The sequence below is a fragment of the Abrus precatorius genome, unplaced genomic scaffold, assembly GCF_003935025.1.
Source record: "Abrus precatorius isolate BTA unplaced genomic scaffold, Abrus_2018 Scaffold2, whole genome shotgun sequence".
Lineage (NCBI taxonomy): Eukaryota > Viridiplantae > Streptophyta > Magnoliopsida > Fabales > Fabaceae > Abrus > Abrus precatorius.
In genome coordinates this window covers 12,607,695-12,624,035 of record NW_020874362.1, presented here as the reverse complement: position 1 = coordinate 12,624,035, position 16,341 = coordinate 12,607,695, and the positions used below count along the sequence as shown (strand labels likewise).

Here is a 16,341-nt window from a genome sequence, read left to right as displayed (position 1 = left end):
AGTTGAATAAATCACTTTATAGATTGAAACAATCTGGACACATGTGGTATAATCGCCTTAGCGAATATTTGTTGAAGAAAGGATATAAAAATGACCCCATTTGTCCATGCATTTTTATAAAAAGATCTTATAATGAATTTGTAATAATTGCTATTTATGTTGATGATTTAAATATCATTGGAACTCCTGAAGAGATTTCAAAAATAGTAAATTGCTTAAAGAAAGAATTTGAAATGAAGGATCTTGGAAGGACAAAGTTTTGTCTTGGATCACTACTAGAAAAGCGCTGATTATAGACGGATATTACAGACGGATTTTTATCTGTCTGTAATACAGACGGATTTGTATTTTTATTTTTTTTTATTTTTTTAAAAAATCTGTCTGTATTACAGACAGATGAAAATCTGTCTGTAGTTTGCCCGCCATGTGGCACGAAACAATATAGACAGTTACAGACGGATTTTTCTGTCTGTAATTTGAAAAAGGGAGGGAAATTTGGAGCGGGAGTTATAGACGGATTTTTCCGTCTGTAAATATTGTCATTTTTTAACTGACTTTTCATGTGACAATTTACAGACGGAAAAATCCGTCTGTAACTGGATCTTTAAAACGCACTGTTTCATTAAACCATTTATAGACAGATTTTTCCGTCTGCAATGTCTGAAACTCATAAATTTGCGCCTCCCCCTTCCCCTTCCTCATTTTTCATAAATCTCTCTCTCGCCTCTCTCTGTCTCTCTCTCAAGGAGCTTCAATTTTTTAGCCTTTGCGAGTGATTAGAGCATCCATTTTAAAGATAATTTGCATCATTGTGTTCCTGGTACGATACTCTAACTTTTAATCGGTTTAATTTTTTTATTTTTGATGTATTTTAGAGACTTAAAATTCCTAAGATAGAGTTGTAGGATTGGAGATTGTATGACTGGAGACTTAAAATTTATTTTTGATGTATTTTTGCATTATTGTATGATTCAACATGTGCAAGAAACTTGTGGTTTATCTTAAGGAAAAATGACCCCAACAATTATATGCGAAGATAATGCTGCATGTATTACTCAATTGAAAGAAGGGTACATTAAAAGAGATAGAACAAAGCATATTTCTCTAAAATTCTTTTTCACCCATGATCTTCAAAAGAATGGTGATATAAATATTCAACAAGTTCGTTCATGTGAGGATCTAGCAGATATTTTCACAAAGTCACTTCCAAGTAAAACTTTTGAACAACTAGTTCACAAGATTGGACTTCGTCGTCTTCGAAATGATTGTCCACATGAGAAGGAGAATTAATACGCTCTGCACTCTTTTTTCCTTAGCTATAGTTTTTTTCCATTGGATTTTCCTAGCAAGGTTTTTAATGAGGCAACATGTAACAACGTAAATAATAATGTATTTTTCTTAGGCTTTTATCCCATTGAGTTTTTCCTAGTTAGATGTTATGAAACATATTCTCAAATAATGGACATTCAAGGGGAAGTGTTATCAATTATTATATGAATGAATGTCCATATTCATAACTCCTCCTTATTCTTTATAACTTACGATTTTGTAACTGTTTTGTTTAATTTTCATTCAAAGAGATACGATTCTTCAGTTATAGTTTTAGACCTATAAATAGGTGTCTCATTTGTATTGAGGATATGTGAAATAAAATTGAGATTCTCTCTTTCTCTCTATATTCTTTTCTCTATTCTTCCTTATAATTTTACGTTCATTTTATAATAATTATAGCTTTAACAATGTATATTTGAATTCTTATTTCACTCAAAACTCGCATCAATGTTTTTTTTTTTTTATTTTCTATGATCACAGATATTAACTCAATAAAAGTCATCTATAGACTTTTTTTTGCCATGAATCTCTTTCAAAATAGTGCTTTCAAATATAAAACTTTTGATAAAAGTTGAAAAAGATTATTTTTACAAACTATATTAAAAATTTTGAAATAAATTTAAAATAGTTTATAAGAATTATAAATTTTTAAAATAATATTTTATTTTAAACTTTTTATTTAAGTTTAAGAGGTTGTTTTTTTTTTCTCTTTGACTGAGAATATTTCTCACAGGTTGTGAGAGTGCCATTAGGCTAGGAGTGATAATTAAGTATAGTCGTCTACTTTAGGGTTTGAAGCTGTAAACATTATATGTAAAGTTTGCTCGAGGTCACAATTCATTTTTACTATAAGCAACTACTGTTGGATAAATTTAAATAAGGTATTTTACCTTTTTAGTCTTAGACTTCTGCATCTAAACTCTACTTCAGCTTATGAAATATTATTTTCTTTTTCCCTTCATATATTTAATTGTATTAAAAACTTTTGAATGAATTTAAGTATAAAAAGTTACAGAAATATAGGAAAACGAAATTTCATTAGCCATGTAATTATAGAGAATTAATGTATATTTAATTGAACTCACAAAACTAAATAATATATTTAAACAGAGAAAATAAATAATAAATAGTAAATATTTAGTAGAAACTATTGGCCAAAAATAATTTCATTGAAGAATTTATTTTAAGGTCTTTTATATCAATTAAATTTTTAATAATTTAATTATCTCTTATTGTAAAGGTTTTATTTCCAAATATATAGATACTAATAACTAAAATTCTTATCTCATTATGCAATACTATCTGATGGACCTCTTGGTTATTATAAAGAATATAATTCTAAAAATATGCGATGATGAAAATGCCTATTAGAAAGAAAATTTCAATTAATTTTACATTTTATTTACACATACTTTTCATTCTTGTAATATATATTTTAATAAATTTAGAAAAACGTTAACTCGTATCTTAAGGAACTAAAAGTGAAAAAATTTTATAGGCAAGTGTAATGTTGCACTTCTTTCATAATTTTCAATGCACTTCAAACATTTTTTAAAAGAAAAAAGCATTTATTAATACTTTAATCAATATTATTTGAAAACATGTTAAGGTCTCAAAATTTTACTTTACGTTTTCACGTAATATAAAAGTATAATATAAACATAAAATATCTTTCATATAAATTTTCTTTCTAATGTTATTTATTTTGAAATAATTTGCATTAAAAACTATATTTGATCAATAAATTAAAACATTAATATTGTAACAATCAATACATTTTAATATATTTTAACGTGAAATTTTAATGTTATAGAAATATTCGAAGTTACTTTTTAATAATTTAATGATGATAAAAAAAATAAGATTATGAAATTTATTTGTGTTAGGATTAAGTACAATAAATTAATATTTATGGAACAAACATAATGATAAATGAGCTAAAGGGAAAAATATCAAATGTAATAAATGAAAAAAAATTATAATAAAATTTAATTAAAAATAATACAAGAATATATTAATAATCAGAAACATTAATAAATTATTAAATTTTTTTAAAAGAATAAATTGAATAAATGTATTAGAGTTTGAAAATATGAAATTGAAGGATAATAAAGTTTATAAATAAAAAAAATAGTTTTTGGTAACAAAACAAAAAGTAATGTTAATAATTATTTCATTAAAATTATTTTGTATTTTTCTTTATTTAAACTTAATTTATAAAATGAGATAAAAGTTTATAGTTTTTGAAAAAATCAATTTAATTTTAATTTCTGTTTGTTGAAAAAGTTAAAAGAATAAATTGAAAGAATATGAAAAGTTATAAATTTAGATAAATTACCATGCAGCATTTATATTGAGAGGATTATTCATTATTACATGATAAACATATATAAATAGGATTAAGATTCCTTCCCATTGTAGCAGAAACTAGATGTCTAATTATATTTTTGTTTAAGTGAAATCAAACTTGCTTAAACTATAAGTTGCTCTTTGTCAAACTTTTCTCTCTATTACCCCTTCCCACCTTCTTCTCCGTCTCCCACTTCTTATCCCTTTTCCCACCTTCCCTCATCTCACCCCTTTTGTCCATCCTTTCAACCTTTCTACATTCACTCAGTTCTCCCCTCTTAGTCTAACCTTTCTCCACTCCCTTGTTCCCCTTCCATTCTTTCAGCCCGATCCCTTCACTCGCTCCCCTCTTAATCTTAGCCTCAACCCTTCTATAGGGAGACTTTTTAGATGAAGGTGGTGGAGTTATAAAAGTAAAAAAAAGAACATGAAAACAATGAAAATGAAGAAATGAGCTAAGAGACATATGCGTAAGGAAATATACTTAAACTATATAAATTTTCTTAAGAGAATTTTATATATTTTTTAAGATATATTTAAACTATTTTTTAATTAAAAATGGAACTAAACGTTCAATTCCCACCACAATTAAATGGCATCCGAGTCTAGATAAATATGGATAAAAAGTTAAATGAGAGAAAGGATTAATTTTCTATTTAATAAATTCTACTACTTTAATACTAAGAGGATATTGTATGAAGGAATAACATGCACAAATTATACCTTACAAAATATAATTTTAGTCCTCTAAAGATTTTGTTTCGTTTTAATGTTAAAATTAAAATTTTGAATTTTTAAAAATGTTCCTATTAATATTTCATGATGATATGATATACATCAAATTATATTAATTTTTATTTTTTTATAGCAAGTAAATTTTATATGTCACATAATTAACAAAAAATAGGGATTATTTTGTAAAGCTTTAAAATTTATAAAAATCAAGACCTAGAAATTTTTTTTGAGAGAATTAAAACTACATTTTAAAATTGTATTTTTTTTTTTAAGAATTAAACATATTTTATTTTTAATATAGATCCAAACAATGCAATTGCAAAATTGACTTATTTTTTAGTTAAATTTTAGGTGATATTACCTAATAGGACATTTGTGATTCAATGTAATAAAACATAAATAAATTAAAACTAATTTGATGTTTGATGCATAGTTTGTTGTGTAGGATATAAATTGAATGTAACTTTTGACAAATTATTTGTATTAATAGTTTTTTATGAGAATTAAAGAAAGCTCGTTGAAGACAAAGGCTTAAAAGTATTAGAAAGGTTTTGAGGACCATTGACAAGGTTAAAAACAAAGATGATAAAGGGAAATCTAGAGAATATTATTATTGCCTTGTTTGAAAGTAAACTTAATTTAAAGTTAAGAAATGTAGGGTGTTACATTGTGTGGTATTATAGGAGGACTAACTTCATCAACTAATCTCTTTTACCTAGAAGGGGAGAGAACTAGAAGAGTTAAGAAGAGTAAGATTAGATGAGTCAAAAGAAGAAGAAATATCTAGAGAGATAGGAACATGTGGAAGAACAAGAGAAAATACATGTTTAGCGGTAAGTGCTATGACAAGTATTAGGGAGGAAATATGTGGTGTAATGAGACAAATATCCTTGAAACCTAAATGTGGAGGCATTAGGCCCAACTACTAGTAGATATATGGATAGTGAAGTATATCTTACAACAATGGGGATGAGAATAGGTGAAGCTCTAAGACTAGACCATGTCTATCTAATAAACAAAGTAACAATACCTGTGTTTGTGTGCAGTTGTCTATCCCAATTGTGACTTTTAATTTTAAATTTTGTTAACTTCAGCTTTAATAAATAACTAATAATAATAAAATTTCATTATAAAGATAAGTATTTATTGTACTTTTATAATTTTAATACAATAATTATATTTTTTTTCATAAATTTTTTTTTATTTATGGATACTTAAATTCAGCTCTAAGAACTGAGGTTAACAAAATTCTTTAATTTTTACCAAATCTTTTAAAAAAGTATAATCTCAACAAAATTAATCTTATAATATAATTAATATATTAACATATTTGAAACTTTGATACTCAAACATTATTTTTAAACTTAAAAAAATGAAATTTATAGACAAGCTCTTTAAATTAAAAATATAATAATACACACACAAAATAGATGATCCTCTTCTTCAAATTCTAATAGTTTTCTTCTTTCTGGTGTAATAGTTATTCTATTTATTCTGTGCCACGCTCATTTTCTTTTGGATTATTTTAACAATTATTCTAGATTAAAAATGTCATTGTTTAAATTTTTAAGCATTTTAAACTATTATTAAATAAGTAAAGTTTTGAAATTGTTTATTTTTAAAATTAAAAATTAGCAATTTTTTTTTTAAAATATACCTAGTAACTTTGTCAAAAGACACACTTATTTAAATTTAATTCTATCTTTCCAAAAAAAATAAAAATCATGAAACTACATATTATATTCATGAATAACTAATGTACGGTTTGGAAAGATGTTACATATTTTATCCGTAATTTTAATAATTATCAATTACTTTAAATCAAAATTAATTTGATTCCTAGAGTTATAAAGTCAATCAATTTATAGTTAGTATTTGTCAATTATTATTAATTTGATCTTTAAATTTAAACTTATTTAGTCTTTGAATTTAAGCGTAATTTAATCTTACAAACTAAATTGAGTGATACATAGTACTCGGTAATTAAAATTGACTAATACAAGTTAAAGATTAAAATAAGTAATTATTTCAAAAGCATAGCATATAAAAAAATTAAAAATATATTTATTATTAACCTACAAAAAAAATATATGCCATAAGTGTTACTTATTCCATTCTGACCAATTAGGTTAATTCAAATTCGTTTGATAAAATATATGGTTTGTACATTAAATTTTGAAAATAATTTAAATATAAATCCCAATTTAACCAAAACTGGTGTGAGCTAAGCACATAAAAATTCCTAAAAAATTAAGAACTGTTTTTTCATATTTTTGTGAGTCTGAATTATATTTATTTATTTATTATCCATTTTATCAACTCGAACAAAGTTCATATTCTCACTTGTATTCTTAAGTGTAGTTTATTGCAGCACAATCTATGTTTAAAATGAACAAAAAAAAAATCATCTAAGGTATTTGTAATATATTAATATATATACTTATAAACTCTAAACTCTAAACACATATCCTAACCCCAAGCTTTAAAATAAAAGATAAACAACTAAAATATTTTTGATAGATTAATATGTGTACACAATCTCAATTTATGCACTTTTGAATTGTTATATAATCTAAAAAATAAAAAATTTAATAGTAAAGATAGGTTATCATAAAAAAGTAATTTTTAGAAAGAAAAAATTAATATAATTTATTTATTCAAACAAGATGTTTTATCATTCATTTTATTGTATTATTTTAATTATTATTTAAAATACAAATATAGTAAGAACGTACCTTTTGAGTCAGTTAAAAAGTATAGAAAAATAAGTTAAAATAATTTAAAAACTATAAATATCAGACAATTTAGTCTTTAATATTATAGGAATTATATTTTTATTCTTAATTTTGATGATTATTAATTAATATAAATCCAGTTACTCAAAGCCAAAAAGGACTCACCCAAAAAACAAAAAAACCAAATTAATTTGATTCCTAAAATTATAAAGTCCATCAGTTTATAATTTATACTTATCAATAATGAATAATTTGGTCCTCAAATTTTAGTTGATTTGTCCTTCATCTTACAAACTAAATTGAATGCCGCACAACATTGGATGATAAAAGTCGATTAACCTATACCAAAGCTAAAACGTTAACCTATAAAAAAAATTAAAATATATTTATTATTTAGTCAATAATAGATTGATTTGATGTCGTAAGAGATGTTAACCTTGTGAAATAATTATTTATTTTTAATAGTTTTTACCTCATGTCTTTTTATGTGCGTTTTCAAATTTTACATATAGACATGACATGAATATTAAATATTTTAAAAGATGAAAAATAAAATAAATATTAAAGGAATCTAAAGACGAGCAATAAATATAATCATTAAGAGAAATTGTCTTAAATTTATTTATTGAGAATAGATATATATTTCTAGAATTTCCATCTCATTTATTTACAAAATATTCCTCCATTATCTACTTCAACAGATCAAATGACGTAACGGAATAAGGAGAAAGTACGACGTTCATGTCCTCGCTTGCATCCTCGAGTGAAGTTTGTTGTGGTACAATCTACAATTAAAATAAACCAAAATACACATTTAACATATTTTTAATATATAATAATAATAGTAATAAATCAAAATAAGCAAAAAAAATCAAAATTTACCTTCTGTGGTGTAGAAAATGAATTCTCATCCATATCATTAGAGGAGGTTAATACTATTTTTGTTGAACCCGATTGCTGCACTTTTGAAGTTAATCCATTTATAGAAATTCTAAGCTTCTCTGCCTCACTTCCAAAGTTTACTACCTACAAATGTTAATAATTATAAAATAAGTAAACAGTACTTATACTTTATATTGAATTTAATTTAACATTCATTCTTAACATTTTTTTATGATAATCAATTACCTTTATTTTTACATAATTCTTCTTATCTTTAGAAGATGTGTACTCAATTGCAGAGGCAACAAGAGCATTAGAAGAAGTTTCAAGTGTTGAATTAAGTAAAGTTGATCCACTTGAATCTATAAAAAGATGTTGAAGCCAATAACTTGGAGTCCCATAGTGCTGATAAGAGTTGAAAACTATTGCATCTGGTGTCCACCTATAGTGATGGAAATTAACACACAAAAAAAAGATTAATAATAAAATTCATATAAGAATACCATAAATGGTGAATTAAGTATAAGAAAATTACATCCTGTTATTTGTGTTTACGAAGAGTGGTGCATAGCTAACCATGTGGACGATATCACTGCAAGAAAAGAGATAAATAAAAAGATATATAAATTAGGGTTAACTCAAATTAACAACACTAACTTAATATGAAAAAACTAAGTTAACCTATTCTTTTCAAGTCCAATGAGGAATGCAGCTTCAGCCACAGCCGCCAAAAGGCTTCCATCTCCAGCATCTTGCTTCCAAACAGCATATTCGCTAACAAACGCCTGAACATTATTTTTGTTCAAAGTTGAGTGTTATTTACTTATAATATGCAATTAAATATTTCTGCAAAACATATGAATAACCAAACCTTTGGACCAGATCGTGGTGCATTATCGAACTTGGTAGACATCGAAAACATCTCCTTAGCATTTGTATAAATCTAATGAAAAAAAACATAAACAAAAACATGAAAATCAATATTTTTGAAATTTGAAAAGAAGAAACAAAAAAATGAAGAGTTATACGCATTTTACATGGAAATCGTAGAGATCAGCTGGGTGATCCAACGGTTTTTGGGAAGCATCACAATTTGAAATAATTTGAATATCTGGATAAGCGCGTTTTATAGCGGCGTAGAACTTGAGATAATTTCCTAATCAAACAAAAATGCCAATAAAAATAAATTAAATATGATAATTAAAGCAGTTCATGTTCCAAATGTTTTGGAATCATGTTAGCTAAGCTAAAATACACACCTTGATAGTTAAACATGCCACAATTTTCATTTCCAACGGCAACAATTCTCAAGTCAAATGGTTTAGGATGTCCCATGGCAGCTCTAAGAGATCCCCATTTTGATTTGGGTGAACCTCTTGCAAACTCAATACCATCTAGAGCTTCCTGTTAATTAATGGAGAGAGATTAAAAAAATTGTAAAAATTTAAAAAAATAATAAAGATCAAAGGAAAAATAGAAGAGAATTGTACTTGCACAAAAGGTGCGATGGCAGATGTATTAACTTGGTCATGAAGGCTGAGACCTATTTGAGCGAAAAAGAAAAAACTCTTAAACAATGGTTATGGCAAAAAGCTTTTATGAATTATAATCAGAACGCAAAATATACCACTGTTAAACACCCAGACTGGCAGTGCACCAAGATCCTCTGATAACTGGGCAACAAATAAAAAATAATTAGAATTTTCAATAATGTAAAGAAGAATCGATTATTTGAATAAAATAATACATACTTGAAGGCCCTCAAAATAACCGAATCCATCGTCAGTCCAATATTTCCAAGCATCATCAAAGTGTCCTGGTCTCTCCTCCCAAGGCCCAACTGTTTCCTTCCACCGAAATGCATTCCTTAGATAACTTCCTTCAACGTAACACCCCCCTAATAATGTCACAATGTTAGGTCTATGAGGATCTATTTATTAGTTACATAATCAAAATCACAGAAAATAAACGGATACCACGTTTCCCCACTATTAAGAAACTCTACCATTTAGTTAGTTGCAAGATATTTTTCTCGCATAGAGTATGTTAGAAAATCACACACCTGGGAATCTGAAAAACTTTGGTTTAAGACCTGCCACCATTTGATAAAGGTCCTTTCGGAAACCATGACCCTGCGGAAGGACAAGATTGTTGAACAAATGGAGCTAAGATAAATGAATTTTGTTAAGAAAATACATTGCCAATGATTGTGAATTAGGACCTTGTGTGTGTCCATAGGCATAGCTGACACTTGGTCTAACCACACAACCCCTCTTGAGCTCGTTGTTATTTGAAGACTTGCATTACGATTTGTATCCTTGGCTTCCAGTATGGTCTCCATCTTTCTCCACACTGAAACGTAAAGTCCCAATGCCCTGAAAGAACAATAAATTAATTAATTTTATAAATAGAGTGTAGTTTCCAAAGGATGTTCAAATTGAGAAACTTACTTGAAGTTCTTTGAAGCCAAATTCACACCATTATCCGACCCGACAAATGAAACATCTAGATCAATTGGACCAAGTGCTCTGACATAGAAGATTACTCTATACTTGTGCCCCTTCTCGATGTTCTGATTATGAAAATTAGAAATGATGAGAAATAACATTTATATATATGTTGAATTCATATATCTTATAAAGAAATGTTACATTACTCACCATGCCCCAATAACCAGGGTTAGAGATGCCAACACCACCAGGTGGGCAAGACTTGGGTCCATTACAGATAACCTCCATACGTAATGCAACTTTATTACGCTCAAAACAAGAGGTACGATCAGTTGACACGAGAATGGTTGAATCATTTCCAATAATTGACCAGGGATAAATATTTGAAGGAACACTCGGGCCTCCAGACTCAAAACCTGAAGTATACATTTATCATAAACAAAAACATTAACTTTCCTTAAAAATGATAAGACATCATTCATCATTAACATCATAATAGAGAGAACATGAATACAAAATTTAACATATAAAAATAACCTCTGTTCCTCACAAGTTCCGCCCACAATCCCCCGGCGCCAGCGTGATTGATTTCCTGCATGAAGAGTTGGCTTAGTTGAACTAAAATAATGAGTAACAACTTCATTTCTGAAGTGTGCTAAGTTACCTCAAAAAATGCTCCAAAAAATGTATCTGGAATTTGTCTTCCAGAACCTTTGGACCCATCTACGGTTAATGTTGAATTCTCAGTTGCATTTCCAAAGTACCCGAAAGCAAAGGAAACTAAGCAGAGAAGAAAAATCTTAGAAGAGAGGGACATCTTTTGAGTGTTGTATTCCTGAATAGTTTTAAGTTTCTTCTTTTCAATGGTATTTATAGAGGAGCCATCCCACCTATCCAAAATAGGATATTTTAATTGAATTAGTTTTAAATAAAATTTTCAAATTTCAGAATCTTTTTTCAACAGAGTTTAATAAAAATCTCCAACCACCGCAGAAGATATCGGGATAAAGTTAATTTTTATTCAGAATCTTAGCTCTAATAATAATAATAACGACGAAGAAGAAGAAAGGTAAATGAATAAGTGCAAAAAACAGAATTAAAAAATAACTACTTTTTTGTTTCATCACTTTTTAGTATCATTATTGTTTCTATTTTGTTATTATCATGTGCTATATATATAAGCTTTTTATTTGTTTTAATTTTGAAATTTTTTTTCTTTTATAATTTTTACATGCTTCTTTTTAATAATTTTTTTCATAAAATGTTTCTATTTTTATTTTGAATTCTATATTTTTGTAGGTATTTTCTTACATTAAGAAATTATTTATTTAAGTGCGACACATTGTTAATCCTATAATTTAATCAGAGACATTTAGGATAGTTTTCAATTTTTTATTTGATAATATCTATAAGGAGTGTTGTTTTATTTATTAGACTTTTTGGGTTTCTTTGAATAGTTTGATTTGTTTACGTTTTTTTTTTTTTTGAAAAAGAAGTAAAAATGGATTGAAGAATAATTGAGAAATAATCAAAATAGTAAAAAAAAAAAAAATATCAGTAAAGGATGCTGAAGTGGATTTGAGTTTTGAAAGAGCAAACAAACGGTAAAACCACGAGTGTCATTTTGTCTTCTGCTTTGATTCTCACTTGACGAGGATTTTTCATAATTAAAGTAAGGGTATATTAAAAAGGTTGTGGTTTTTTTATATGTTTGAGGTGACTCATGTTTTGATTTGGATAAGGTTAGTTTTAGCAAACTTGTGTTCTGTTATATATTTCGGTTTTCATTTCACTATAATACTGGTGAAAAGATCAAGAGTTTGTTTGCCAAAATGGTAATAGGTGTTGTTTTGCTTAAACCTTTGTAGTGGGAATCTTTTCTATGTTACAATGTCTTATTTGATTGGATTGGATTTTATATTATTGGGCTTTTTTTCTAATTTATTGATGATAATTTTATTATAATTTTTTAATTTAGCTTATAAATTTTTGTGTAATGTATGGATATTATTAATCAAAGTAAAATTTTCAATAATTAATTAAAATATATTGTATGACAACTTTTAAGTTTACTAAATTTTATAAATTAAAAAGAGTACGTATTGTATATAAAATCAAGCCCGATTAAATAAGATTTTAATTTTCTAAAAATTATAATTTTTTATTTTATCTCTCGTTTTATTTTATTTTTTTACAAGCTTTTTACGAAAATTTCTATTTGTGCCATTGTTTTTTCTCTAATATCTAAATGTATAACATCCAACTTACTCCTCCAATCGAAAAAAATCTTTAAAATTTTCTCCTTCAAGAATTAAAATTTACAAATTATATATAAAGGTTCATAAATACATTTTATATTTAATTTAAAATTATATGTAAAAAAGATTAAAGTGGAATTAATTAACTGCATTTAATATAAAATAAAATAAAACATGAATGGAAAAGATACATAATGCAAATGATATAAGAAAAAATATATAGTAACACTTAAAAATATTCACATTGAAAACATGGTGAAAGATGGAATTAGTTTGGATAAGTTATATTTCAACCTTGTTATTATAAATTATTAGAAAACTATATTAAAAAAATTATTAAAGTAGCTAGAACCAATATATGTATGCGTATAAGTATGTATAAAATCAAGTTACTTAATTAACTTATTTCAATTTTAATATGGGTTGAGATTAATGATAAAAGAAAATGAATTGGCATGAAATTCGAAAAAATAGAAATTAAATATAAAAATTTGAGAGTGATCATTGTTAATAAATTTATAACGATAAATACTATTTTGCATAGTATTATTGTGAATTTTGTAAATGCTTATTTGTCATGTACATGCGATCGACAAATTCTAAAATGGTTTGTTGCGACTGTGATAGGAAGAGGAGATAAATATTTTCAAATAATTTTAGTTTAAAAATATAGAGTTGTCAGTAAATATGACAATTACAATTGAAATTTTTATATCCCGTGCTGAATACCAAAATTAATAAACGGCTGCTAGGACATTCTCCCTTTTCGAAAATTTTAATTTGTTCACTTGAAAATAAAAAGTAGAAGAATGTCATCTTTGACATGTTTTATTATTATTAAATTTATTAAAAATTATAAGAAAAATATTAATTTAAAAGAAAACATGTGTTCTAACCTTCTTAAAAAATGTAATAAAAATGTTTATATTAATTTGCTTCCTATTATTTTTAAACTAAGAAAAATGTTATTTTAGCTTTTAATATATGCAATTGTCAATTATTTTTTGTTTCTAGTTTTGAGAAGTCATCAAATTAGTCTATAATTTAAATTTAAATAAAATATCATTTTAGTTTTCAATTTATACAATCATCAATTATTTTAGTTCTCAATTGTATAAATGTCAATCATCACTTAGATATTAAGTATAACATCCTCAGAAAATTTAGGTTAATTCCTGAACTTTTACTACTGTTGTTAATGTATTTTTAAGGAAAAAATTTCTCCTTTTTTCTCTCTTCCTTTTCCTTTTTTTTTTTTTTTTTTTCACTTTCCCTTTTACCTCCCTTTTACTTTTTCATGTTATATTATGTTAAACTTATTTTGTTATTTCTGCAGTCATTGTTAATTCCTCTGATTGTTTCTTGATTTCCAATTTCGTTTCAATGTGTTTAATTTTGGATTGTTTTATTACCTGTATTTATTCTTACTACTGTCTGTTGTTACAATGGTGCCTTAGTAAATGCCTATTAAATGCCCCGCAAAAGAAAAACGGTGTTCTATAAATTGGTTGTGTTTATTCTGCATTTTTTCTATCCTCATGAACCACGTAGACGTGACTTCCTCAATGTCTCATGCATGCTTTAGTTATTCTCCTAGTAAGCTATCACCCTTAAATTGCCTCATTCCCTGCATTGATTATAAAAAAAAGGGGGAGGGGGGAACTCCAGCAAATTAGAAACGTGAGTGACTGTCCACGAATCATACCTGCAGACCAGCCACCCCATCTAAGTAGTCTAATAAATGCTTTATTCTTCTTGTCCCTCACAGCTTGCGTGTTTTGTCGAGCCAAATTCAAATTCCATTTTTTTTAAATTGTTCCTCTTTTAACGTTGCGCATCCACATTCAATGTGCTAAGTGGTATTCCCATAATGAATATGTTATGCACGTGTGAATGATTATCAAAGAGGCACAAAGAAATTTAAGGATTATAGAGGAAGAAGAGATGTCCTTTAACCAGCCCCTTAGTGGGAAAAGAGAGAGCACCCATAACTAATTAGGTGGCATTTTGGAAGGGAGACATCAGCCCCCTTGCAAATGGTATGCTTATAAAAAAGGGGGAGACTTAACTTCCCTTGCTTCGTTTCCTTATTTTCGTATGAGACACTGGTTAAGGGAAGCATTGAGGACGCGAAGAGGATAAAGCCATCACTCCTTGAACCACACTAATCTCGCCATCTTCCTCACCCTTGCACTTCATCCTTTGACTTTTACATGAATAAACTGCAACCGTCCCATTTAAGGTTTCGCTGCAGGGAAGAGAATTCTTTTACTCCACCTTTTCCTTTCTTTTGTGATTGAATTAAGGTACTGGGAGAGTCCTACTGCTGTGTGATTGTGTGTGTTCTGACTTTTGTTACCCTTGAATGAAGACTGAATAGTTGCATTCATGTTTCTCTTTTCTTTTATTTAATTTCTCTGCGTTGTGAATGAATCGCTGAGTGAATAGTAGTCTGGATTCCTTGCATATTGTGATGCTACAAATTCTGCATGCATTTTTCTCCTTTTTATTATTATTATTATTATTTTCTCTACATCGTGAATGAACTGTTGAATGAAAAAGTGGTCTAGATTCCTTGTAGGTTGGACAATTATAATACTACTAATTCTGGATGTACCACTTTCTTCTTTTCTTATGAAATTTTGTCCTCTACATGAATTCCTTTAGTTGAATTCTACGAGTAATAGTGCAGAAATATAGAGAATACGAATTCTTTTATTGGTAAAACTCTGAAATGTGCTTTCAGTAATGATATTCTTCAAACTGCAAATGTCAGTCCTTATTAGTTATATTATTAGAGACAAACATGTTAGTGAGAACGCCATTCTACCACTGTGAGTTTGATTTCCGTCCTATGTGAAAGAATGAACCACGCATCTTTTGGTAATAAAGAGAGTTCTTGCTGTGAAACAAAAATCTTGCATGCATAATCTGAACTGTATGATGAAGTTGTAGTAATTACTATGTCCCTTCGATTCTTTCCCCTTACTTCAATTCAAAATTAGTCTTCACGTTTCTTTCTTTTTGAGAAAGTAGAAGTTGAACCCCTACTACAGAATAAATGGAAAATTGTATATTACTACAATTTGAATCAACAAAAGAAAAGAATGGAATGATATATATGAATCTGTAGTTGTTATTGTGCACTTAGATTACAAAATACAGGTTTCATGCAAAGGGAGAAAATTTCCTTACTGATTTTGGATGTAAAGTTATGTTGTCTGATGCATTCAAATTTTAATGCCACTCGTTGAAGGTATTTTGTTACACTTGAAGAAAATCCTTGTCGTGAATGCTGAAGTGTGTTTTATGCTGTAGTCTAATTTGTTGATTTATATTTTTCTTATACACACATTCAAATTCTGGACTAAGTGTTTTGGTTATCTTTTTGCAACTGTATAATATGATTTCTTTGCCTAAACTTTAGTAGCCTTTTCTGCAAAAATTATGCCATATGTCATAGCGCCTTACTAAAATTATTTCTATTGAACATATTCTTTTCTTCAATATTTTGTCCACGTTAATGAAAATTTGGAACCTCTGCAGAATTTAAAAAGTATGTGTACATATTTTCTGATATGTGCATATTTGAGTAACTAA

The 16,341-nt window shown here is 27.3% G+C and overlaps 1 protein-coding gene across 1 annotated transcript; it reads right to left on the bottom strand.

The window, feature by feature from the left end:
• Window positions 1-7,840: 7,840 nt before the first annotated feature.
• LOC113859480 (alpha-L-arabinofuranosidase 1-like) lies at window positions 7,841-11,300 on the bottom strand. Its single transcript, XM_027492243.1, has 17 exons — window positions 11,148-11,300; window positions 11,021-11,075; window positions 10,694-10,899; window positions 10,484-10,605; window positions 10,255-10,408; window positions 10,096-10,165; window positions 9,785-9,930; window positions 9,661-9,706; window positions 9,524-9,576; window positions 9,293-9,437; window positions 9,071-9,189; window positions 8,905-8,976; window positions 8,715-8,818; window positions 8,569-8,625; window positions 8,280-8,475; window positions 8,034-8,177; window positions 7,841-7,936 (listed from the first exon to the last, which is right to left on the bottom strand). The coding sequence occupies exons 1-17, from the start codon at window positions 11,298-11,300 to the stop codon at window positions 7,841-7,843; spliced, it is 1,938 nt and encodes a 645-aa protein (XP_027348044.1).
• Between the last annotated feature and the right edge of the window lie 5,041 nt (window positions 11,301-16,341).

Bases quoted from the DNA above. Each gene is read 5' to 3' on its own strand.
- LOC113859480 (XM_027492243.1), bottom strand. From the start codon at position 11,300: ATGTCCCTCTCTTCTAAGATTTTTCTTCTCTGCTTAGTTTCCTTTGCT. The intron at 11,076-11,147 runs GTAACTTAGCAC...CTCTTCATGCAG, and splicing joins TTTTTGGAGCATTTTTTGAG to GAAATCAATCACGCTGGCGC. The intron at 8,476-8,568 runs GTAATTTTCTTA...CCATCACTATAG, and splicing joins GTAAACACAAATAACAGGAT to GTGGACACCAGATGCAATAG.